This window comes from Lampetra planeri, chromosome 13 (genome assembly GCF_965212315.1).
Source record: "Lampetra planeri chromosome 13, kcLamPlan1.2.h2, whole genome shotgun sequence".
NCBI classification, from domain to species: Eukaryota; Metazoa; Chordata; class Hyperoartia; order Petromyzontiformes; family Petromyzontidae; genus Lampetra; species Lampetra planeri.
In genome coordinates this window covers 12413667-12440213 of record NC_136119.1, presented here as the reverse complement: position 1 = coordinate 12440213, position 26547 = coordinate 12413667, and the positions used below count along the sequence as shown (strand labels likewise).

Sequence of the window (26547 nt, the reverse complement as noted above, 5' to 3'; positions counted from 1 at the left end):
GTCAGTTTCCTCTGCCATGCCTTCATAATCATTTCCTCGCGTGTGGCTGGGTGGCTCGGACTATAGTCTATCGCCTACAGCATGAAACTCGCCAGTTAAAAACCTGCTTGGGGGGTTGATTCAGCCAATCATCCCACCGGGGTCGATAAAATAAGTACCAATTTATGGGAAAGTCGGCAGTAGACTTGCCCCTGCCATAGGAATGCGAGCACTGCGTCATTCTCATTGGAGCAGGAAGTCACCTTGACTTTGGCCATGAATGATAGCTCAACAAAGTGGTTTATCGTTTTGAAATTTATAGCAGCCAAATACTCTCAACACGTTACTGAATGTGGAAGAAAAATGTCAGGGGATCCAGAGAAAAATCCACGCTACCATGGGGCGAGAGAACACGCAAACTCCAAATATACATCAGGTGTCAGGGTCGGGATCGAACCCACGACCGCCTGCATACCAGGCGAGGTGGTTAACATCTCGCCACCGTGTGTACGAGCAGCACGAGCACGTGTACGAGAGAGCAGATGTAGGTGAGCCGCAAAGGTGACACCTATGCACTATTGCTGCACAATAGTGCATAGGGCTGTGCGCGAGTGCTGCGTGTCACTTACTAATCGCTCTCCGTGAAACTGTACAAGATCCTGGCGCGCGTGACTGCTGAGGTTACGAGCTTGTAATCTGCTCGCCGTGCGCGCAAAGCGATTTGCGTGCATGTTGTGCCAGCACTTGGGTTGGGGGCGGGGGGGGGCGGACCGCATCGTTATTCGAGAGGAACCGTGGCGATAGATATCGTTTGTTGTCGCTTTAATTCCCGAGTCAATGTGGGCTGGGTGTGTGCAGGCATGGGTGCGTGCGTGCGTGCTGGGTAGATAGGTAAAATTCCTCGGGCAGTTTGCCGAATAGAGTTTTAGGGAGGCCGCGTAGCCGATGTCAATCCACTGCCGGATGAAGGCCTTCCCTTGATGCATCTGTCGTGGGGGTTGTTTTACCATGTTTCACGCATCGTGAAATGATGATTTTACCAAACTGGTCAGTGTCGATTGGTGTAGGCGTGGAGCATAGATGTACGTGCGTTGAACTTCTTTCGCACAGTACGCAGCCAACTGCTAATCGGTGGTGCAGGGCTCAAGGATGTCCAGAACAACAGTGGCGTTTGCTGCAATGTCCTCTGTTGCTCACCACGAATCTCTGCAACCGTATGACAGTCCGTGCGTGGCAGTCGCCCACACAAAGTGTTATTCAGAATCAGAATTTTTCGACTGCAGGAGGAGGAGGAGTCCGGTGAGCGATATGAAGGTCTTTGTCAGACATGTCCCAGTTTGGGGCAGGTCAGCAAATTACAACAGCAACACAATGCACAAAAACATTATCGGAGGGCAAAATAGAGAAAACAAGTGAAATAAATATAAAAAATATATAAGTATAAATTGCATACTTATATACTGCCGATTTATCAACACCAAATCCTAGCTTAGGCAAGGCAGAAAAACAGCAGGCCCAGAACCTGCTTAGCTTCTGAGATCTGATGATTATTGGGTGCATGGCAGGTGATTTGATCACACAATAAAACACGCATCACATAATCCGCTGCCGGAGCAAATTGCGGCTGATGCCAGATTAAATAAATAAACAAGCTCGGGGATTTATTTCATTTCAAAAATTAAATAACATGTATCTCATCAACCGGGGGAACCTCTGGCCCAGCGCATCGTGCTCACATTATTCTAAGCAGGGTAAACTTCGATTTAAAGCATTCGTGACTGCAGGGATTCATCTTCTTGGTTCTTTCGGTAAAGTCACGTAGAAGGGAAATAATAAAATAATACAAATAAAACATAATAAAATAATTCTCACGACGTTTCGGCTACAACACAAGCAGCTGAGGACAGCTGCTTGCGTTATAGCGGAAACGTCGTGACAATTATTTGATTATGTTTTATTTTTATTATTTTATTATTTCCCTTCTACGTGACTTTACCGAAAGAACCAGGGTAAACTTGTGGACTCGCTTCGACGTGAGTGCGTCTCGTCAGCAGGGTGTAGCCTGTTCATTCAAAGGTACTGGCAAAGGCGATCCTGAGTGCGCCTTTTTGGAATGCCAGCAAGGACACATTGATCTGCAAGGTGCGTGGCTCGATGCAGTAAGCGTTACTTTGGCAATGATACAAACTCCCATCGCCTTGTGTTTACTTTGTATTCAAGTGCAGACTACTACACCCACTCTAATGCCTCCTGTCACCTTCACCAACCTACACGGTGAAGTACGGTCATCACATCCTTCACGAGCCGTGTGGCATGCAAGGAAGCTTTCATCCAGCAGTGGATTGACGAGACAATAGTATGATGTATTTCACCGCCCCGAGTATTTCACTAAAGGCAATTAGCCTCATGGGGCTAAAGGAGCTGCTTGATGCAACACAAATTATTGCCCACCAGGCTGTTCAGAAAAAAACGCGCACGCGTGATTTATTCCTGGTTCATTCCGCTCCAGCCATCTCAGCAGGCATCAGCGTCGCCGTCAAACACTTCTTGACATTAATAAGTCGCGGGACTCTGTGAGAGACACTCCGAGTCAAAGTTTTACGTTTCGAGATTAACTTTTCTCAGAGTTACGGGCCATCGAACATTGACATTTTTCGTTGACTTTGGACCTCTTAAAGTGCCGGTATATATCCACTCCTATATGTCACGGGATTTTAAATTTTAACCCAAAGCAAACATTTTCGTAGGCCTACCACATGGGGCAGAGTAATCTCAAATCATGACATTTTTCATTATTTCAGATCGCATCAACGTCAGAAGACTCAGTCACGTTTACTTTCTGCCACCTTTTATTCTCTTGAGTCGCACCTGGAAATCTGTGTCATTTTCAGGTTTGTTATAATGGTGAGCTACCACTCTAAAGTGGCAGGTACATTCGCTCCAATCCAAAGTCACAATCGTTCGTACGCTCATGTTGTTTGTAAACGTCTGATTAAAGTAACGTATCAACCAACCCGACGGTCACTGCATCGTACCAAGACGTCCACCGCATCTCGCGCTTTCAGATGCGCTTGTGTGGCCGTCTGGAATGCTCTTCCTACCGATATTAAGAAGCCACTGGAGCTGTGCATTTTAAAATCTAGATTGAAAACTAATTTCTTTAGAACTGATTTTTGTGTTTAGTTTGTTGTCCTTTCCACGCACCTCCGATTAGCATGGTTGGCTACGTACTGTGCAAAACAAGTTCAACATACGTACGTACAACCCGTTCTCATTCAGAATCGTGTTCGGTGGCTGCCGCGTATTGGAAGTGGACACTTATGATGCCGCATTGCGGAGGCGCCAATGCTTGCCGAGTAGTCGTGGACACGTACTGCTGGCCACAGCTGTGTTGGAGGGCAGCTTGCATGGCCAGTCACGTGACAGTTCCACCAGTTTTCAAAAGAGCATCGTTCACATGAAATACCAAAGTCCCATCTCATCCCAGCATCAGCCGGTGACTCGTCAACAGTTATGTTTTTGTTTGCACAAATCGGACGTGAGAACCGATGCTCGTTGTCGTTGTTGTAACGGTGAAGTATCCGTTGTAGAACTACATTTTGCCGGTGGCTAACCACGGGGTGGGGAGTGGAGTCAAGGATGTACAGTAATGTGTGGACAAAATAAAAACAGGAAATATTGGGAATTCAGAGTAAAAGGAATGGATCAAAGGGAACAGAGTATCAGGAAAGATGAGGATCGGGAGGAAGGGACTACATGGGGCCCTTGACGCTGCACGAGGCAGCATCTGTTTTCACAGGGGGCGGGGCATAAAAGGGCCTTTGAGTTGAGCTGCCGAGGGAACGGCTCGCTCAAGCAGTTGGGCGCTTGACTGATGAGCGGTGGCATTTGGTTTTGTGCGAGCGCGGAGAATCCCATACAATGGCAGCGGGTGTCGGTGGTCACTCGGTGCAGAGCAGTGGGCACGGCGAAGAGGGCCGTGCACAGGGATGATAGTCGTGTAGGCCGACAGTTTATGTGAGTGAGGTGTCTATCGCGGTGTTTTTGTTGTTTAGGGTATCAATTGGGGGGCGAGAGCTGCTTGGAGAGATACGTTTGTTAGGTGTCTGCAGATGGAGCTGTGATGACCCGCTCGGTCTGGGTACTCCTCGAATTCAATCTGTTGACGTGAATGGGCCCCAGTGTGTTGTGAATTATCTGTTGACCTGAGCGACCTGCAGAGATGCAGTTTCATATTGACGGAGCCGTCTCAATACCTGTGCACATCAGAGGGAGGAGAAACGGACAGGGACACAGAGAGACACTTGGGAGACGCAAATTGTTACGGCGATGACCAGTCCGTTGTTGGCTTGTCACAAGTTAATTTAATGTCAGCAAGCAATGCTTAATTTTACTGACCGCAGTAAAATGTCCTGTTATTGCTCGCGGCGATGGTGATGTGTCAACGCTGGCTGGAATTTGAACTCGAGTTGCCAAGACGCTGTCGCCCTGCTACCTGTGCTGTATTCAGTGAGGTACCCTTGCCAAGAAAAATGTTGCTTTAATAACAGGAGTGATAGCGGAACGCGGGTTAGAAAATAATCAGGAGCCTTTCTGTGAAAGTCGGACGTGAAATTGCGTTAATTAATCCGTGATCGCGTGCCATTCCTCGACGTGCCGTGTCACGGGGAATTAACACACAGCTCGTCACGTTCCCTCGAAGGCCGTGGTTGAATGAGTACGGAATTCGACACTGCACTTTCTGCGCAATAGTTTCCCTGTGAAGGGGGATCCTTCACAAGCGGAACGACGTACAACACCTCCGCTTGTGTACGCGCACGCACGCGCGCGCGTGTATGTGTGAAAAGCCTTCAAGTAAAAGTGCGTCCATGGCTCCGGCCAGCGGTGGGGCGACGCCAATCGCCCAAGGGGGCGGCACAAATCTCGCGGTGCGCGAGCCTCGTTTGCCGCGGTTGGGGCCCAAATCTCCCAACCTCGGGACTACTTACGTTTGCTTACCACGGAATGGCGCTGTGTGTCTCTTTCTCTCTCTCTTATCAACCATGGAGGGATGTTGAGCTCAGTCAGGGGGTTGGCAAGCAAAATAACACGAAGAGCCATTTTTGTCGAATTTTGTACCAAGCTCAATATTTCAAGAGCCGCAAGAGCACACACGCACACATGCACATTACGTCACGAAGCAGTCCGTAAAGATCCGACCCCTGAACTAAGTTGACCGCTGATTTAGAATTGTACTTGTTTCGTTATACTTGTGAGTCCAGCACTCTTCAGATTACGTGCCATTTTGCCAGATGGTGAATTTAATCCTTTTTTTTGGAATCTGTTTATTTATTTTCCACTAATCGCATTCCAATTACTGCCTCCTGGCAGGCATCGTGGTGGTGCCTGTTGGATGACGAATCGAACCCAGTTTTGTGACGATTCGTCGAATCGTCGGGGAGGAGATTCGTCATCAGTTGGCTACTTCAGTACATTTGCCCTGCACGTGCTTACCAGCGCGGCAGAGGGCAGCGCTGAAAACTACATCGCCGTAATGTACCATGCTCCCTCCGATGTCTTCCCCTTCACAGCCCCACACCGACCGGCGCGGTGAAGTATGGTCCAATAACTCCCAAACGCGGTTGCTGCGCACGGCACGTCGAGCTTCGAACTAGGCAACCCGGTTTTGGTTCGCGACCGCGGCTAACGTCACTGGCAGAGTTCTACCTCGACGGGTCTTGGTTCCCTCTCTCCAAACAGCCGCCGACCGAGTCCGGTGGCCTACGGTCGAATGACCGCTGCGGCTAATGGTGCGCTCGCTTCCCAGCCCCCCTACCTGCCGATTCTAGCGGGATTCCGATTATTTTCAAACCCTTTCGACCGCAAGGCAAATGCTGCATTGGAATACATTTTTCCGCGACGAAGAAATGTTATGAAACGGTGAACAGTGGCTGTCATTGAGAATGAAGTATGGGGGGGGAGCCCTTCTTCCACCAGTGGATTGATGAAGGTCAACACTACTTTATTTTTGTGGACTCACACAAGAGATGCTCAAGCGTGTATACGCGTCTGTGCCCGTCTGTGCGCGTGCGTGGCCTCGTTGCAGCTCACCAAGGTATGGATCCCGAATGCGGACGAGGTGTGGGTGTCGGCGGAGATCTGCCAGGATTACCGCGACGGAGACCGCCTGCTGCAGCTTAGGCTCGAAGATGGCAGGGTCAGTCGCGCACCCTTCACACGCCACACAGGGCAGCACCACCGACACCAATGATCCCCTTGTGTCGTTCACACACTGTTTGGGTAAGTGCTGTTAGCGATAACCTACGAAGACCGGCACGGCACACCAGTGGGTGGGTGGCCAGCACCACGCCCGGCCACCTTTGTCTCCCCACTGCTGATGTTTACAACTCCGCACCGGGTACTCATCTGAGGCTGAGTCGACTTAGGGGAGGCCCAGGACTGATCGTCACTGGTGTTGGCCCACACAGACAACCAGCACACACACACAGATGGCCACTCTCTAAATTACACAAGATTAAAGTGGTTCATTTAATTGCGTTTGTAAAGCATGATTGAAATCTAAATTATACATCTCAGCCCTGAGTCCAAGAGGCATGGCACGGCGATATTGTTGGTGTACACATTCCAGGATACCAGACGTTAGATACATTATTGAATGATAAGAAAGGCTTTACCCTCTCTGGCATGAATACAAGAGGTGTTAAGATATTCAAGCACCAAATAGACACCTTTTACAAGTCATCAAGTCTGCGTTAACCACATATGCTCGTAGCAAAAAAAATGCAAGCATATGCTTTGACAATAATGTTTGCACTGTCCTTGAAACTGATTGGCCTACACCTTACACACATTTGACACCTTGTATGTATGTTGAAATTGATGATGACGATGATGACGACGATGACGACGATGATGACAATGACAACGATGATGACGAGGATGACTGATGATGATGACAATGATGACGACTATTACAATGATAACGACGATGACGATGATGACGACGACGATGACGACGATGACGACAACGACGACGATGATGATGACGACGATGATGGTGGTGCGTGGCATGCGGTGCGTCTCCCCGCGAGGCAGGTGGTGCAGCACCCGCTGGAGGGGGGGCAGCTCCCGCCCCTGCGCAACCCCGACATTCTGGTGGGAGAGAACGATCTGACGGCACTCAGCTACTTGCATGAGCCGGCCGTGCTGCACAACCTCAAAGTCCGCTTTGCCGAGTCCAACCACATATACACGTACTGCGGTATGCGCGCAACACCTGCTGCATGCGTCACGGGCACTGGTCACGTGGGGTGGTTGGGGGGGCAGGGTGGGGGAGTTCAGGGGGGGGGGGGTGCTGCTTGTAAGGCCCAGCGCTGAGCTGCTGCCACTGCTGAGATTCCAGATTTCATTCCGGATGATTAAACCGAGTCCTGTCGCGTACCGAGTTGCCGTTCTCAGCCCGGTCACTTACGCTTGACTGCGTAACAAACATACAAAAAACCACGCGCATGTCAAAACTGCCTTTGCAGTTAAATCGGTTAATTTTCAGCTCTCAGAGTTCATCATATTGGTTTGACTGTAATGCGATGAATGTTGCTGTCAGTGGCAGGTGTTGGGTGAGAGAGTGCCGTCCGCCTACTACTGTGTGGAACCGAGGTCGCTTGACACATTCTCGGAGGTCGCTCTGTGATATTCACCTCCGCGAGCCGTCCTCTCACACGAATTGTTTCCACTTGCCCCGCGAGAGTTCTGAGCGGTCAAACTCGGCACGCGATGCCGGTCGCTCAATCCCGGTGAAATCGCGCAAAAAAAGACAAACAAAGATGTTGCCGAAGCAAGCAATGCAGCAGTACTCGTATTTGTTACCCTGAAAGAGTGACCACTATTGACTTTCACAAGGGTGGTACTCATTTAATATTTTATTTTGTCTCATTCTCAGTTTATAAACCAATACGATGACTTGACCCCTTACAGGGATTTTAACGCTCAACCATCTCAGTTGTGAGTCAAGAGCTGTCACCATCGTGGCCCGCACCCCCTCGCTGGTTTCAGTAGGCCACAAGAGTTGGCATGGCCGTGTGTACGGTTCACAGCCGGCACCGCTAGGATCCTGGGTTTGAATGTGTGAAGCCACCTGGGGTTAAACGCCGTTCTCTGGTCGAGTGAATTTATTTGATTAGCTCGGTCATAGTGAATTGTAGCAACGCTACTATCTCATACATTTCATTTAGCTACTCACCTTCTCGAAGCCCAGGGCAGAGAGGTAGGGTGCCACGGTGGTGAGATGTTAACTACCTTGCCTGGTATACAGGAGGTCGTGGGTTCGATCCCGACCCTGACACCTGCTGTATATTTGGAGTTTGCGTGTCCCTCTCTCATCATCATCATCATGGTGGCTAGGAGATGTTGACTGCCTCGCCTGGTATGCAGGAGGTCGTGGGTTCGATCCCAACCCTGACGCCTGCTCTATATTTGGAATTTGTGTGTTCGCGTGGATTTTCCTCCCAGTCCTCCCGTTTTTCCCTCCACATTTAGAAACGTGCGTTTAGAGAATCTGGCTTCAATAAATATCCACACGATAAGCCACTTTTGTTGGGCTGTCATTTGTGGCCGGGTCCTCCTCTGATAAAGAGCTATACATCTCAGTGGGGCCTTACCTGGTTAAATAAAAAAACATTTGGTTTTTAGTTTCACACTTGTGAGCAAATTCGAAATGTCAGCCGCGTGGCGACGCACGCTCCATGCGGCCGGAAGAGACTCCAGCTCGTGGTTGGTTGAGCGTGTGACTGTCTGTGCCCAGTCGTCAATGACTGCATGAAAACAACACGGACATGAATGTTTTCTCTCACTTAAGTTGGATGAGCCCATCCTTGAGGACTAAATGCATATGCATAAGCAGACATGCATACTTTTTCATGATAATATATTATTAAGTTAATTAATAGAGCCTCCCCCCCCCCCCCCCTGTCAATGCGCTCCTCGATGAATGCCGCACCACGCTGTGTCGGTCATGGGGGGGGGCAGGGGAAGAGGAGGGGCAGTGTTTGGTTAACCATACTTCACCATTCCGATCAGTGCCGCTCCATGAAGGTGCCGGTTGCGTTCCCGCTCGCCACCGACGTTCGGCACGGCCGAGGGAGGGGGTGGGGGGGTAATCGAAACTCGCGTCACCGGATTCGGAGCGCATCATCGCACGAGCCACGTGGCCACCACTGCACCCCCCCCCCCCCACGCTGTGCGCGTCGGATGTAAACGCTGACGTTTGACGTTCCGCTTTCTTGCACCGCATGCAGGTTCACCGCCTAGGGGATGAACAGAGGTGGGCCCCGTTGGGCGAGATAGCGCAATAAACGCTCGCGCGATGGACTCTGATGAGTTCGATGTGTTCGCCCCGGACCGCCTTCCCTTAAGTCGGCTCGTCGGTCTCACCGCAGGCATCGTGCTGGTCGCCATCAACCCTTACGAGCAGATGCCCATCTATGGCGAGGATATCATCTTCGCCTACAGCGGGCAGAACATGGGCGACATGGACCCGCACATCTTTGCCGTCGCTGAGGAGGCCTACAAGCAGATGGCACGGTGGGCCCCCCGCGCCGGGGAGGGAGGAGAGAGGGGCCGTGCCCCCCCCACCGGGGAGGGAATGGGGCAGGGAAGAGCACCGGGGCAGGTCCACAAACTTTGGATGTACATTTCAGTGGCCGTTCGTGCGACGATGGGAGTGGCTATTTACTTGGACGTAGCGTTTCGGCCAATTAGGACTATAGTTGACCATCTGTCGCGTGTGCTCAGACGAACTAACTTTCATTCACGTTGGGATGGTAGTGGTGCATTCAGTTGCGTGTGTGGGCCTGTGTTAAACCCTTGTTAATGAAAAAAATAAGCTGTAGGTTTAACACTTTTCCCCAGTGGCTTGCCGGAACAGAGCAACGCATCTCCCCCCTCCTGCTGCACCCCGTAGCCAGAACTTCCATCTGGCCGTAGCGAGCGTGTAATGGGGCCCCCCGATGGTGCCCCCGCACGCTGCATCGGAGTTGACTCAGTGGCTGGCGTAGCGATGGCCGCGGTGCGTGTGTGCGTGCGTGTGAGACGCGAGTGTTGCTTCACGGCGTGGTTGCGCACGCAGGGAGCCTGCGCTGCATTGAGGTTTCTAACGCGCGGCTGCTGGGAGCTTTAGCGTTCGCTCTCTCTCCGTCTGCTTGGGATTCCACGTGCCGCTTTAATTTCCTCTACAAACTCTGCGAGGTGTTTGGGAATGAGGTGTTTGGGAATGAGGTGTGTGGGGAATGAGGTGTGTAGAATTGAGGTGTGTGGGAATGAGTGAAGGAATGAGGGGTGAGGGAATGACTCCTTCGTTCTCACGCCCATGCTGTTCTGGGTGAAAGATTCCAAATGACTACGACCATTATTGGTCTTCTCACGGGAAAGAAAAGGGGTGGCGTCGCTACTCTCGGTGTAGAATTACGACGTCGCGAAGCGCGCCGGGTTCAATATCCACGCGGCGACCAGGCACACGAAGACCGACACAAGGCCCAGTGTGTGCACGTGCGTAGATAAGACGGCGGCGCTGGCCGCTGGCTCCAATGCACGCCGGTCACACAAAGGTCCTCTCTCTCTCTCTCGTCACCAAAGCGCGCGTCCCCGTCTCACTGTCTCTTCCAATCAGGTGGAGGTCAATGAGCTGGGTGACCGTTAAGCGTGTAACCCCCCCCCCTTCACCCCCCCCTTCAACCCCCCCCTTCAACCCCCCGCTCCCCCCCACCCCGCTGTGAGTAATGTTCGATGGCCACCGTGGTGCGACCGAGTGGGTTTTCGCAGTTGCGACCGAATGGCCCTGCGTTGCGCTCACGGTGGGAATCTGCCGGCACGTCATGCACGTGCGTGGCGTTGCACTGCTTTCGCGCCAACCGCGCTATTCGGAGGTGCGGGGGAAGGACAACAAACTGAACACCAAAAGCAGTTCTAAATAAATGAGTTTTCAATCTCGATGATGATTTAAAAGTGCACAGCTCCAGTGGCTTCCTAATTTCGGAAGGAAGAGCGTTCCAGACGGCCGCAGAAGTGTATCTGAAAGTGCACGATGCAGTGTGTGAGTCCATTGGCCTACGTGTGATGAGTCTATGAGTTTCTGTGCGAGTCTATGGGTCTCTGTGTGTATGGTGAACTTCTTTCGCACCGTACACGGCCAATCGTGCTAATCGGAGGTGAGGGGGGAGGACAGCAAACTAAACACAATCTTTTCCCCGCGCCTCCGACTCGCACGGTCGGCTACGTACGGTGCGAAAGAGGTTCAACATACATACACACACACGTACGTCCGTACGTACGTCAGACAACTTGCCCAGCGCCACGCGGCGGTACACACGCAGATGGCGCGTCGGAGAGATTAGCCACCTTAGTGGTGCCTTCTGGGTAACTTTGAGCCTTGACAAGTTGGCAAGGATGCAAAGCGAAAACTTTTTTTTCTTTCACCCAAACTCCGGAATATAAAATGGAATATGAAATGAATAAATTGACTTGCAATGTCGTAGGCTGGTGGAGGGTACGAGAGGGGGAGGTGGGGTTGGCATGGGGGTTGACATCACCATGGTAACGACGGTTTGCGATACAATGGTACGCCTTGTTGCGCGGTACATGGTGATGGTGCCGGACTGCATTGTGTTATACTAGAGTTCAATTCCTCTTATCCGTGACTCTCATTTCCAAAGTTGCCACCATCATCATCCGTTCGATCAGGCCGATCTACAAGTCTTCCCCTTTTACCGCAGACGAGCTCCTCCAGTTATCGACGATTGTGCAGATGAGGGGAATGGGAGACGTGGATAAGTGCAATCGTCTTCCCATTATCCGTGCATCAGCCCTTCCTGTTATCCGCCACGTTGAGATCTTTGTGGTTGTGTTTCAGTGGCACTTGTGTTGCTCAACAGCGACGCACTTCAACGCGCAAAATCCTCACACGTGGCATTTCACTAATTATCGACACTTGCAGGTCCAACCGCGCTGTGGTCAGAAGTATTTTTGTCAGAACAATAATAGCGATGACAGTACGTTGTCTAAATGCCCCTTTTTTAAAATCCTACCAAAACCTCATTTATTCCCACACGCACGCGACAGCGTTCAATGCGATTCATCTCCGACATCGCGCCCAGGAATTTAACGCTTTGTTTTAACGTCGAGTTTTTAGCTTTTATTGTCGTTTACAAAATAAAAACATCAACAAAGGAAAGGCAGGCACTGAGGCTGAGCTGGCGGAGATTTCGTGAGCACATTTTGGCTGAGATCGATCACGTGGAATGCGTCTTGTTGTGACGAGCGGGGCGACTTTCAACAAATTACGGGGATTTACCCGTGACATTTTAGTTTTTAATCAAGGGTAGATGATCATCTACATTGCTAAGAGCGGCATCCGTTGCGGAGCTTTAGCGCGTTGCCCTCAGTCTCCGCTGCCGCGTTTCTTCTCTCCCGGGATGGTTGTACGCACCGAGCAAGGCAGGTTCACTGGCGGTGCCAGCGGGGGCGATAGACTCAGAGTCTCGCCGACGGGCATCATCAGCGCTGCGTGGTCCGGCGGCTGGGGGTGAGCCGGCTCGGTTGAGTTCCCCCCCGCTGAGAAAGATGAATTTGTGGTCCGCTGAACGGAACGATGATCTGCACCGTCGCTGTCTTGGCAATGAGCGGCCGAAGGCTGATGCCCGCATGCCGGGTGGCGCAGTGAGCGCGGGGCACAGCCCAGCACCCCTCCCAATGCTTCGCAGGGCCCTGCAGAGTCTTCAGCGCACGCAGCTCGTGGATTACGTTCCGCTTGTTGACGAGAGAGAGGTCAAAGGTAGCGCGTGCCAAGTTCTTGTACAAATTGGTATGAAACGAGTTGTGCGTTATTCTGTGATTTTTTTTTACTTTAAAAACAAAACAAATATTTTAGCACATCCGTGTAACACCAATTTATTATTATTATTACGTAGGGTTTTGTGTCACGGGGCACTGGGCCGAGGATGGAGACCTGTAGAACTTCACAGCACTCTGGGAGTTTTATGAGAGCACGATAGCCCTCATAGTAACCTCCCCGGTGTTTCGTTCGGTCTTAATTCAAATTCAGAGCTGCCCTCTTCACCATCTGTGGTCTATGTTCCACATCGGGATGCCTTTCACTATCGGGACTTGCATTGGTCCAGGTTTGTCTTGAGAGCGTTTAACTAAGGCCGTGCCGTTACGTTTGTATGGTTTGCTCATACCAGAGTTCAACCCTTGCCACCCCGATGCATGAAGTTTGCAGGATATTTATTCATCCATGACACTTTACGAACTGGGAATAATTGTGCGTCCTTTGCAAATGCGGTGGCTTTTTAAGTCTCAGACGTGTCTGCGGTCAAACTAGATTTGTTCCGTGAGCATTTTAAATGCACCGTCGCTTGGCATTTGTCACGGGCCACCTGCTGGAAGTTATGTGGTAGTGGGAGGCACAGCTGGTCTCGTCCAAGTTTCAACATGAATTTGTTTAACCGGGTGGGAACGCAAGAGATCAGAACAGCCTCATTGGCAAGCAATACCCTGTGGGGCATTCGTCTGCCAGTAGGGAGCGATGATGTTTTTTCCTTCCACATTTAAGAATCGACATCACGCGTTTCGTGTATTTGGCTGCTGTAAATATAGACGTGACGATAAGCCACTTCGTTGAGCAATCATTTGTGATGGCCGGGGTGCTTCTGAAAAAAAGAACTCAATAGCTCAGTGGGCCTTACCTGGTAACATACAAATATAAAGCGTGAAAAGTGCTCCTATACGTGTACTCTATAATGCCAATTGAGTAATTTGCGGTGTTTTTTTTTAATTAAATTTCTACCCTGACGCCAGCCGGCACACAACGGCCTCGTCTTGTGGAATGACGTCCGGGGATCTGTAACGTCCACTACGAAGCAGGTGGCGTGTAGTGGTTTCAGTGTGGTTATTCTCACCCCATTCATAACTAGGGCGGCCGCCGTATTCAAAGCGTGAACCTCTGCAGCGAGCGGTCGAATGCGCTGCCCAATGCTGCCATTTACAGATACCAGTGGTTCAAGCTGCCGCATTACACAGCCCGGCAGAGACGCACAGAACAATAACCAGTGCTATTTAACTAATTGGCATCAGTTTTTTTTTATATTTCAATGCAACTTGTTTTTTATTGTCCCAGCTTAACATTATCAAGTAATCAGTGAAGTAAATGTTTATGGTTTCCTGTGTCGTGTGTCTAAGTGGCATGTCGTCAGAGCACACGAGTGCACAATCGGAAGCTTACACATTTAATTTCTGGCCAAGTAGCATGTGGCAGAGAAAAAAATGTTTGTAACGTTGTTTGGACGGCCAACTGCGTTTTTTTTCTTCGGATAAGTTGGTACCCAGCGCATGAAGGTGGAATGTTGACTCATTGCTCATGAGGGCCAGAAGAGACAGCACGGCCTAATGTTCAGTTGAGCATGGACACCACTCTGGACTTGATGGTTATCTTCCATTTATAACATAAAAACAAATTTCAGCATCATCTCTGTCCAGAGTGGGGTCTCTCGCTGTTCCATGGAGGTAACCGTCGAGGTAACGGCCGTCCCGGTTTGCCTCGTCGCGCGTCGCCAGGGATGAGAAGAATCAGTCGATCATCGTGAGCGGGGAGTCGGGCGCCGGCAAGACGGTGTCGGCCAAGTACGCGATGCGATACTTCGCCACGGTCGGGGGCTCGGCCAGCGAGGCCAACATCGAGGAGAAGGTGCTGGCCTCCAACCCCATCATGGAGGTGAGGGAGGGCCGCATGCACTGCCACCCCCCACGCCTCACGCACTGCCACCCCTCACGCCTCATTCCTACGACCACCGGACCGGACCGACCTACCGCTCTGACATGCTTCCTCGCGCTGATCGGTTGCGCCCACATTCCTGCTCGACGAGGGTGCAATCCCTTTCCCCCCCCTCGGTTTGAGGAAGTGCTGCCCCCTGCTGTGCGTGGAACATAGGGCTCACTCAGAGGGATCTAAGTCGTTTTATTACATCCACTGCCACCCGTGGGGACTTGTCAAGCACGACAAAGGTTCATACAGCTCTGCGAGATACCTGGACGGGTGCTTTTGTCGCATGACACGAAGCTGGCAGCACGATCGGGATACAATTCGGATTGATTTTTTTTTATGTTACGCCACAAACCAGTTCGAGCACCGGGCCAAAAGTTGGGATGTGGGGTGGAGGCGCAGGAGAGGGCATGAGGACACGCAGGTCACATAGTGGAGGCCCACCCTGGCCGTTCATGTTCACTCCGCTTCTTTCCCATCTTCTCCTTGTACCTGTCGGCGCGATGGAGTTGGCAGGAAATGAACCACACTGGCAGTGATTTGCTTGCTAAGTTACGGTGGTGATTGCTTGCCGTTTGATTCGATGGCTGCGGATCAGGTTCGATTCCTGACCGTGATGCCCCGTCAATAATGACATCTGGTTGCTGACCCCCAGTCTGGGCCTCTTCCCAAGTATGTCTGTCGGCCTATCACTCTAACATCCATAAGCCTTAATGTTAAAATAGAACTTTAAAAGCACTAGGACTTAATTTAAAACTAACGTATGTTGAAATTGCCTACAAAAACCGCCCTGAAGTTGCAGCATAGTGGCGTTTGCGGATTTGGAGCTGGAGTGCGCACGTTTGCGTGTGTAGCTTTCATTCCTTTGCTCTGGTCACGTGTGAGCGGCGAGAGAATTCTAAGTGATGCACGCGACGTTCCAGCGGCATGGCTCGTGAGGCAATGCGGCTGCCTGTTTATTCAACCAGTCCTGCCGAGTACCTGAATTCAAAGTCCGGGGAACTCGTGAGATGAAAGCTTCCTCCCCAAAGGTTCTCGGCTTTCTCATCGTTGACTGGTGAATTTCTATTTCTCGACCAATTCGTCGTACATTTGAAATGATAATTTAAGTCATTAATCCCCTCCAGAGAACGAGCACGGCGCTCGATCCACGGTGTCGAGGAAGCGCCGTTTGATGTTGGGAAGCTGAGTGTTGGACAAGAAACATAATTGAACTCCTCTGGTCGAGCCGTCCACATTAATTTGCTAAGGTGGCACGACCGCTCCTCTCTCGTGTGTGTGTGTGTGCTGGGGGAAGTTTCTTGGCATCACGCCGTGGCTCCGACAACAGCAACACCGAATTAGGAAACGTTCGGTGTCAAATTTTTTTTAACATAAGCGTTGGCAGTTAAAGAAAATTATCGCACCAGTCCCACGCTAAGATGACTTTGGAGTTTGATGACCGGCGGGTGCAACAACAATGAGCGCGAGGAGTTTTCCTCAGTGAGAAAAAAAATCACCCCCTCCCAGCGCAGCCCCGAAGTATGCGGGTGGTGAGCGTGGGTTGGTGGTGGGGGGAGGTGGTGGTGCAGCGGTTAGCGCACCGCGCTACGAACCCAGCAGCCGCGGTCAGATCTACGGCCGCTGTGAACATCAGTGGTGCGAGTGACATCTGATTCAGTCGTGGGCTCCCCCTCCCCCCCACCCCTTCACCAATAGTTCCCTCACGAATAATGTTGCTGTGCGCACGCGATAAGATCGATACGAGGACATGTTTTTGTTGTGAGCCATTAGCTTTTATCATTAATGCGAAGAGTGAAGATTTTTTTTCCACTTCAGATTCACTTTTGAAAGCGGGGGCCAAATACGCATGAAGGGAAGCGATAGCACAAGCCATCCCATCACCATCAAACATTACAAGGTCGCACTCATCGCACACACAAAGTGCATGCCACAAATGAACCGCAATGCCCTGCTGATCTCGTCATAAACCATCACACGAAGTCCAGTCATCCTCGCGGCGGCGTTAGACGAGTCATCGAACAAAGACGGTCACCGCATCGGTGCTTTCAGATGCGCTTCTGCAGCCGTCTGGAACGCTCTTCCTTCCTATTTTAGGAAGCCGCTGGATCTACGTACTTTTAAATCATCATCGAGATTGACAAACTAATTTCTTCCCCCGCACCTCTGATTTGCATTGTTGACTTCGTACGGTGCGAAAGAAGTTCTACATACATACATCATGATCCTCAGCCATGATCAGTCCACTGCTGGACGAAGTCTTTCTCAAGTCATCACTATCCCTTAGCAGTGCTCCCACGTACCGATCCCTCCCCCGCGGCAACCTCACTGCACAGCCGTGTGCGCGTCGGTCACGCACACGCACACACGCGCGCGCACACGCACACGCACATGCACACACGCACGCGCGATCTCTCCGTCTCCTTGCCCAGGCCATCGGCAACGCCAAGACGACGCGCAACGACAACAGCAGCCGCTTCGGCAAGTACATCGAGATCGGCTTCAACCGGCAGTACCTCATCGTCGGCGCCAACATGCGCACGTACCTCCTGGAGAAGTCCCGTGTCGTCTTCCAGGTGAAGGGAGTGGGCGCCTGTGCTCTCTGCCCGCCAAGCCCGCACACTACTTGGGTAGCTGCACCCTTTACTACGAGTTGGGGATGAGGACGGAGCAAAATCCACGTGCGTGTATGTGCTGTGTCTGTATGTATGTTGAACTTATTTCGCACCGTACGTGTTGTCCGTACGTGTGTGCTGTGTCCGTGCGCGTATGCTGTATGTCCGTGCGTGTGTGCTGTGTCTGTGCCTGTGTCCGTGCGTGTGCTGTGATGCCGAGGGTAGGCGGAGGAGGAGCGGAACTACCACGTGTTCTACCAGCTCTGCGCCAGTGCCGAGCTGCCCGAGTTCAAGGAGCTCCGCCTGGGTGAGCCGGCCAGCCGGGGCCCCTCCATGCCCCCACGCTCACGGCACGCTCGCTCCATTTTTAGCTCATTATTGTAGTACTGTAGTAACAATATTCATACTTTGCCTGCCCGGTGTCAGCCCGTTGCTGGAGAGCCCCACGGGGGCGAGGGCTGTTGCACGACCGCCCGCTGGCGCTTGCGTGAGCGGTCCCCGCGTGCCGCCCTCTCCCTCCCGCTCCCCGCGCAGAACCGGCGGAGGCGTTCGCTTACACGGCGCAGGGCGGCAACGCGGTCATCGAGGAGGTGGACGATGGCGAGGACCTGGAGCGCACTCGGCGAGCGTTCGCGCTCCTGGGTGGGTCGCGGGGCCGCACGGCCGAGTCGTGACGCCGTCTCGGAGTTCAAGTTATCGCCAGGGCCGCTTGACGCCCCGTGTCGACGCGCGCGTTCTGTGATCGCAAATGTTCGCGCGTACCGATTTACAATATTGCTGTGGAAATCCCATCGGCTGTTTGGCGACAATAAGAGTAATACTCATTGCAAGATGTTTACAGATTCTGCTACGTGGGCAAAAGCGTCATTGTGCGGTGCTGCGTCTCTGTTTGTCGCCACTCGGGGCGTGACCGCACGCGCTACCCGTCCCCCCATCCGCCGCCGTGTGCCTCCCGCAGGTATCGGTGCGAGCTATCAGATGGGGATATTTAAGATCATAGCCGGCATCCTTCACCTGGGCAACGTGGACGTGCAGTCGCAGGACCGCGAGCAGGAGACCTGCTTCGTCAACGTGAGTCGCTTGCGGGACGCGCGCGCCGCAGGCTCGCACGGCAACCCCAGACTCGCGTACAGCAAATTAATAAAGGTGCAGCCCTGCAATGGAGTTCTCACTCGGGCCTCTACTAGAGGGAGCTCTCTATAGAGCTCTCTGAAGCTCACTCCAGTAGGAGGCCCGTGTATTTGGTCTACTCTTCCATACTGGCTAGACGCTTTAGAAGAGGTGGGTATACCCACACTTGACCCCAACACACGTCCGACCTGCTGCTCCACTAACCGCGCTGTACCCATTGACACACACACACGCACACACACGCACACCACACGGACATGCATACACACACACACACTCACCACACGTAGCCAACTGTGCTTAATCGGAGGTGCGGGGGAAGGATGATAAAGCATTTTAATTATAATTATTGTAATCCTTCGAAATGAAACGGGTGGCTGGGGCCGTGACCGCACGATTCAAAACGAATTTCTTTAGAACTAATTTCTTTAGAATTGCTTTTTGTGTTTGGTTTGTTCTTCCCCCGCACCTCCGAGTAGCGCGGTTGACAATGTACGGTGCGAAATAAGATCGACGTACATACATACAGTGGTGTAGTATGTATATACGCTACACGACACGATGATGCACCGCACTACACCGCTATATTCGTATCTCCCCCCCCACCCCACCCAACGGCGGTGTCTCGCCGTGCAGAAGGAAGACAAGCACCTGAACATCTTCTGCGAGCTGCTGGGGCTGGAGAGGGACCAGATGGCGCACTGGCTGTGCCACCGCAAGATCTCGACGGGCGCCGAGACCTACGTGAAGCCCATGGGGCGCGCGCAGGCCCAGAACGCTCGCGACGCTCTCGCCAAGCACGTGTACGCGCAGCTCTTCTCCTGGATCGTGCTCCGCATCAACAAGGCGCTGCGCTCCTCCACCAAGCAGCACTCCTTCATCGGCGTGCTCGACATCTACGGGTGCGGGATGCCGGGCCCCTCCCCCCCGGCGGAGAGACGTGTGCCCGTGCGTGTGTGCGTGTGTGCATGTGTGCGCATGTGTGTGCGCATGTGTGTGTGTGGGAGCGGTAGCGTAGCTGTTAGCGCTACGCTGCGCTGCGAACTTGGCGACCCGAATTCGATTCCCGCTCACGGCCAACGCCGGTGACGATTATCTGAACCGGTCCTGGGCCTCCCCTAGGTCGACTCAGCCTCTAATGAGTACCTGGTGCCATGTGCAAACATCGTCACTGGGGAGACAAAGGCGGTCGGGTGTGGTGCTGGCCACCCACCCCCTCGTGTGCTGTGCCGGCCTTCATAGGTGGTCGCTAACAGCACTTGCCCCTACAGTCTGTTCAGACTATACAGGGGATCTTTGTGTGTGGGAGCGGTAGTGTAGCGGTTAGCGCACTGCCCTACGAAACCGGCGACCTGAGTTCCATTCCCGCTCACGGCCAACACCGGTAACGATTATCTGAACCAGTCTTAGGAACTCCCCGAGGCCGGCTCTTCCTCAAATGAGCACCTGGTGCGGTGTGTAGTTTCCCCAATGTCGTCTTGTTTAACTGGGCCTCATTACAGCTTGACTGGGATTGCCATTTTTGGAGGCCTTCGTCCAACAGTGGATTGATGCAGGAGGGGAGGGGGGAGTCCACTATCACATTATTTACACACACATATTGATCTTGTGCTCTTTCATGCCCACGTGGTAGCAGATGGATGGGCTGCGTCAAGCCATAGATCCTGGTAAAGTCGTTTCTCGCTGGCAGGCCTTTAATGTGGACGGGGCGAGGAACGATGTTGTAATCGTCGTGAACTCTTCCGGTTCCGTGTCTGTTCCTCCGAACAGGTTCGAGACCTTTGAAATCAATAGCTTCGAACAGTTCTGTATCAACTACGCCAATGAAAAGCTACAGCAGCAGTTCAACCTGGTAAGTGTGCCACACGGAGACTAAGATCAAAGCGCCGGCCCGGTCGCTTGGCGCGGAGATCTCACGGTAGGAAATAAATCTCTCTGCCGTGCTGACGGTTCGCTTTCGGCGAGGTGACGCGCGGCACCGCGAGCATCCGTGTTGAGACATCCGTCGGCACGCTCTCCGCATCCTTACTTGCCGGGGCGGTCAACAGATGCACGCGCGCACGGACGCGCGTGCGTACTCACGCGCGTCCGTGGTTTTTGCGACTTGTCAGCACGTCTTCAAGCTGGAGCAGGAGGAGTACATGCGGGAGGAGATCCCCTGGACGCTCATCGACTTCTACGACAACCAGCCGTGCATCGACCTCATCGAGGCCAAGCTGGGCGTTCTCGACCTGCTGGACGAAGAGTGCAAGGTGAGGGAGTCGTCATCCTCGTCACGCTCGTTTGTCGTTGTGATTCTGACACGTGTGTGTGTGCGTGTGTCGCCAATGACCGGTACCAGCGGTGTGAAGATCGGCCTCTGTGGAGGCGGTTCGTGAAGGATGCAGGGGGAGTTTGGGGGCAGTCGCCATCCGGCAACGACAGGGGGCGGAGGAGGGATGCTCACAACAATGAGCGGAGTGGCTGGTGGCTAAAACGCAGCAAGTTGGCACAGTAGGGGGCGCAGGTGGCGCATCTGCCAGCTTCCTCGGTCAACCTGGGTCTGTCCCGTGACCTCCTGCCAGCGGGCCTTCGACACTTCACGTGTTCTCAAAGTTCACTTCGCCTGGCACAAATGCCGTGGCGACGTCACCGCTGCTTCGTGCTCTTTTGCTTTCTCCCGTCGTTTAACGACGTCCTGCTGCTGTTGCGATTCCCGACGCAGATGCCCAAGGGCTCCGACCAGAGCTGGGCACAGAAGCTGTACGAGAAGCACCTCGGGCGTGGCAAGCACTTCCTGAAGCCTCGCATGTCCAACGTGGCCTTCATCATCTGCCACTTCGCCGACAAGGTGAGCGACTTGCGCAACGTAGCTCGCCCCGGGCCCCGGAGTGGGGGCTGTGGGGACTGCTGCAGATCGGTGACTGGGCCGTGGCTGGGTCACAGAGCTCGCAGGGTAGCGATGGTAGCGCCGATGTGTGGGCAAGCCAAGCACCCACAATAATCCCAAAAAGTGATTACAAATTCACACAAGTAAAAATATACTTTTAAAGTACGTTATATCAAGATATGAGCAGTGCCTGCTACATTATGGGAAACATGAGGTTGTGGGTTCGATCCTGACCCTGACGCCTACGCTATATTTGGAGCGTATCTCTCTCTCTCTCCCCGTGGCCACGTAGATTTTTCTCGTGGTCCTCCGTTTTTTCTCTCCACATTTAGAATCGACATCACGTGTTTTGAGTATTTGGCTGCCTCAAATGTCCACGTGACACGCCACTTTGTTGAGCAATCATTGTGATCACCAGGTCGCTTTTGAAGAAGAGCTTCATAGCTGAGTGGACCTTTCCTGGTAAAATAAAACATAGTTTTTAGTTACATTTTGTTTATAAAAAAAAATTGTATATATGTTTAAGTGAACAGTTCTGCGCGTTTTCATCCGATGAGTGCCGCTTGTAACGGTGCCGCATGGGTGGTGCCACCCTGCCCAGGTGGAGTACCAGTGTGACGGCTTCCTCGAGAAGAACCGGGACACGGTCTACGAGGAGCAGATCAACATCCTCAAGGCCAGCCAGGTACGGGTCTCGTGGCCCTGAGCAGGCACGGCGCTAGCCCAGCCAACTTTCCGGCCTCCTCCCCCAGTCCATGAGAATCCCCGTCCGCTGGAAATAACGTGTGCAGGTTGGCGCAAAAATGTGTCCCTCCTACATACGTGCGTTACTGTTTCGGAGGCAGCGGTATGTAGATGATGCGGCCATCGATATCCAAATCTGGCCAAACCAGCGCTGAGCCTGTAACGAGTGCCGCTTGTGGCGGGAGTGTGTCCGCATTTGGCGAGACGGGCAATCAAACCACGTTTGGTTCTGGTCAAAGCATTCGCTTGTAAGTGAAAGGCGCGATAGCCACGATAGGACCTTGCTATCACTCCAACAGACTCTTGGCTTAAACAGGTGTATCTTAGACGTTACTGTGTGGTTGTCTCCTTGCTCAGGAGAGGTTGCAGCAGTTCGTGGGCCTCCAACAGCAGATGGTCTGGAGCCATTTATCGTTAGAAGTGATATTACATTTCTACAGAGTGGCACATATCATCTCGGAGGGTTGCGGACCGAGCTGACCCCAGACTGGGATTTTAGTTTGGCCCCCCGCACCCCCCCCCTTGCAGTCACAACCAGAATCCGCTGCCACAGTGCTGCTCGGCCAGATATTTCCGCGTAGAAATTTGAAAGAAAAAAAAACAACAACAACCTCTGAGACGTTTTATACCTGACCAAAAAAAAAAGTGCCCCTTTTCTTGCAGAAAACAAAATCCCTCGGCGTGAACTTTCCTCGCTGCCCCCTCTCAGCGGGGAGCGGGTTGCCCTCTTCCGCACCAGCCAATCACCGCTGGCGCCGACCAATCAGTAGTCTGCTTTTGTGACTCTTCTCTTCTCACGCTTGCGTTTGTGTCCCGTCCTCCGTGTCTCCACCCGACGGGCACCCCCCCCCCCCGGCGGCGGCGAAATTCTACAGAAGGTAACCGGCACCGCTCGTCGGCACGCACGTGTGCCCCCACCACGCTGCCCCCGCTGCCTGCCGCTGAGCTTCTGCGTACCTCCTCGATTTGCATGTCCAAGACCGTCTCTCTGCTTGCGGTGTTTCATTTCACACTTAAACAAGCGCCGCCATGGCCGCCCTCGTCGTCGTCGTCGTCGGTGTGAACCAGCTCTGCGAAGTTGTTCGCAGGTCGTGCCGCGTGCGTTGCTCAGCGCGGTGTCTGACGTTGGCTCCCGAAGAGTTCAGGAAAATGGGGTGCAACGGTGGTGAGATGTTAACTACCTGGCCTGGTATACAGGATGTCATGGGTTCGATCCCGACCCTGACACCTGTATGTTAGGAGTTTACACGTCCTCCCCGTGGTCGTGTGGATTTGTCTCCGAGTCCTCAGGTTTCCCCCCCACGTTTTTAAATATTTGCCTGCTATAAATTTCCACATGAAAATGAGCCACTTGGTCACTCGGTATTTATCTTGAGTTAGGTGAACCCCGTGCCCCCTTCGCGGGCGAGCATTCCGGCTTGTTTCACGACCCCAAGGCAGAATGCGCCTCCAACGTTACCCCGACAGTTGCAGCGCGGTGGGCGGTGATAGCCAGTGGGCTGGATGTAGGAGCCTGTGCCGAGTTTGGCAAGGGACGATGACTGTGCTCACGAAGATATTTTCACCTCCGTGATAGCAGCCACAGTGTCGTGATTAGGTCACAGCTCCGTGTGATGGGTGTTGCTTGGGATGAGACGGGGGACTATGCCGGTCCATGGAGGCGTTTTGTCGTTCACGCCCTGCTGCGTACTAAACCTTCGACCGATGCGCTACCCTACTAACACTTCATGCAGGTGCTGCGGGTGCTATAAACTGGGTCGGTGCGAGCGCTTGGATATTTCTCAGCTGTCCACGGGTGGTTGGCGCGACAAGCACGTGTGTGTGTGTGTAGTCGGTGTGCTTTTTATTGCCGAGACATTTTACATGGGCTTTGCACCTGGTAATTTCCGTGGATAATTAACCCAATCTCAGCCTGTGGTGTGCAATAGATATCAAAATAACCCTGTGACATCACCATTTGTAAGGTCTTTCGCTCTGTGTCGGTAGCATATCCCCAAAAGCCTTGAAATGTGTACGTTGGAAAACAAATTGCCGTGAACAAAGAGGACCTCTTAGGACGAACCGAATCTCATGGGGCGTTGTGAATGTGGTGGGAAATGCAAACGTCTCATGAATGTTTACGGGCTGTTCTTCGAGGTATGTTTGCCCCTTGTTGGTCTGTGCCAGGTTACAGAGAAAGATAACTGCCATTGATATGCCACCGAAATTCATGTCCTATTTGCTTTTGCTTTGGCGAGAAAGATAAAAAAAGTAGTTTCTACCATTTATTAGAGCGAATAGGGACAGTATTTACAGAGGGTGTGTGGTTTTCGTTAATGCGAACATTAAATTGGGATTTCATAATGTGGCCTTTTCCTGCAGAAGATGATGCCACGTTGTCCGTATATTTGTTTCGCCTCTGCAGCTGTTGGTTCTTTTTGTTCATAGTTCACCACGGAAGTTAGCGGGCTCTCAAAGGAATCGACCGTCCGCTTCTGGTCGCGAGCTCACTGACCGGCGGGCGAACACGGCCTCGTGGAACTGCCTCGTTGGCACGACTTTGCCCGAATCGGCGTTGGGGGAAAATACAAAAACGTTCATTTAACAATGCCATTCGTCCCTATTGGAATAACGGGTGCACGGTTATAGCGGTGCGCGACGAATGGAGATGGGCATCTGTTATGAGACGTTGGTGGAGGGGGGGACGAAGCAGCCGGGTACGTGGCTGTCCCACGTGGTGGTTCTTTGTCTTGATGGGGCTTTCAGTGTCTGTGCCACGGCGCCGCATGTCTGGTTCACGTTGCATGGTCTCCTGGTTGCTTTGGATCTTATTGCCCGAGCCCCAGACACTCTCTCTGTACAGCAGCGCACACTGGCGTCCGTGCAACGCGTTCATTAACCCGCATGTGTGTACGGTCACCGCTCATCGACCGAATCTGTTGGGCGGTGTTTGTGTGCGAGTGTGTTTGAGAACGTGTGCGTATCAGCGAGTATGTGCGTATGATGTTGAACTTGTTTTGCACCATGCATAGCCAACCGTGCAAATCAGAGTTGTGAGCGGGGAGCGCTAGAGCAGTGGTTCAGTACGCTGCGCTACGAACTGGCGACCCGAGTTCGATTCCCGCTCCTGACCACCAACGCCATTGACGATAATCTGAACCGGTCCTGGGCCTCCCCTTGGTCGACTCAGTCTCCAATGAGTACCTGGCGGGGTGTGGAAACATCGCCACTGGGGAGACAAAGGCGGCCGGGCGAACGTGGTCCTGGCCTCCCACCCCCTTGTGCGCCAGCCTTAATAGGCGCTCGACAACAGCACTTGCCCCAGCAGTCTGTTGTCTGCGTCAATGCGATACGGCCAAAGCTGTGCGACGTCGCACGCGACGACCGACACGTCAGCCACGGGCGGGGCTCGAGCTCGAGTCGTCCGGTTCGTAAGCGCAGCGCGCCAACCGAGGCGCTGCCGCTACCCCACAGAGACACGCGCACGTGCAGACGCCGGTGCCAGCCGCGTGTGATGCGCGTTGGGTTCCTCCCCGCAATGCCCCCCCCCCCCCCCCCCCCGCCAGTTTGAGCTGGTGGCGGAGCTCTTCCAGGACGAGGGGAAAGACGGAGCCGGTGCGGCGACGACGGCGGCGCCGGCGCGCGGGAGGGCGGGCTCGGGGAGCCGGGCGCCCCCCCCCTCGCACAGCGTGCGCTCTGCTCGCCCGGGGGCCAAGGGCTCGAGCCGCGAGCACAAGCGCAGCGTCGGCCTGCAGGTGAGGCCCGCCGCCCCTCCCACGTACTCGCCCTCGGCCGTTGCACCCCCGACGGGGCCGTTTGTTGCCGCCCGCTGGGCACTTTGGGCCCACGGGTCCTGTGCTGGGCGACCGCGAGATCCGAGCCTCCGGTCGTCGTCGGTGCCTCGGTTTTTGCGACCCGCTGGGGCGCTTCTGGCTCCTGCTGTGACCTCATCGATGTGTCGCTGCCTCCCAAGTCCTGTTCCGTTCTGTGCTGCTTCTTGCCGGGTCTGCGTCTCGACTCCTCCGCCTTGCTTCCGGTCTTTGTGTTGCGCCGTGTCTGTCACGTTCTCTTGAAGCTTCGACTCGAGCGTGGTTTCCTGTTGGGGCTCATCATCATTTGTTTTGTTTTGCGGCAGCCTTGCAAATGCTACTCGCGCCACTCCTGGTGGCAGGGCCTTCGCTGGCGGGGGCACGAGGGAATCCCTCCTCAGGCTTGATTTTACCCGTGTTATGTTGGAGCGCTTGTTCCTCCCGAGTCTCCCGTGCATCTGTTAAAATAACATTGGCCAAAGTCGCTATCACGGCTACTTTAGAGATTCACACAAAAGGGCCTTGACGGGCACGCGAAGGGACGTTCTGGGGTTATAGCAGAATGGTGTTGCTTCTCGTGTAACAACTCCCACTCCAAACGCCACCGGCAAC

General features: G+C 53.2%; 1 protein-coding gene across 3 annotated transcripts in view; it reads left to right on the top strand.

Annotated features, from left to right (window-relative positions):
• The window catches only part of LOC144722081 (unconventional myosin-Va-like), a 114754-nt gene that overhangs the window by 42226 nt on the left and 45981 nt on the right, over window positions 1-26547 (top strand). For all 3 annotated transcript variants that reach the window (XM_078600206.1, XM_078600205.1, XM_078600204.1), the window contains exons 2-15: window positions 6065-6175; window positions 7075-7240; window positions 9414-9558; window positions 14584-14740; window positions 17221-17364; window positions 17629-17710; window positions 17938-18045; window positions 18362-18474; window positions 19171-19436; window positions 20305-20386; window positions 20646-20786; window positions 21239-21364; window positions 22005-22088; window positions 25693-25881. In XM_078600206.1, coding sequence (XP_078456332.1) covers window positions 6065-6175; window positions 7075-7240; window positions 9414-9558; window positions 14584-14740; window positions 17221-17364; window positions 17629-17710; window positions 17938-18045; window positions 18362-18474; window positions 19171-19436; window positions 20305-20386; window positions 20646-20786; window positions 21239-21364; window positions 22005-22088; window positions 25693-25881 — 1914 coding nt within the window. The remainder of the gene's footprint in view (window positions 1-6064; window positions 6176-7074; window positions 7241-9413; window positions 9559-14583; window positions 14741-17220; window positions 17365-17628; window positions 17711-17937; window positions 18046-18361; window positions 18475-19170; window positions 19437-20304; window positions 20387-20645; window positions 20787-21238; window positions 21365-22004; window positions 22089-25692; window positions 25882-26547) is intronic.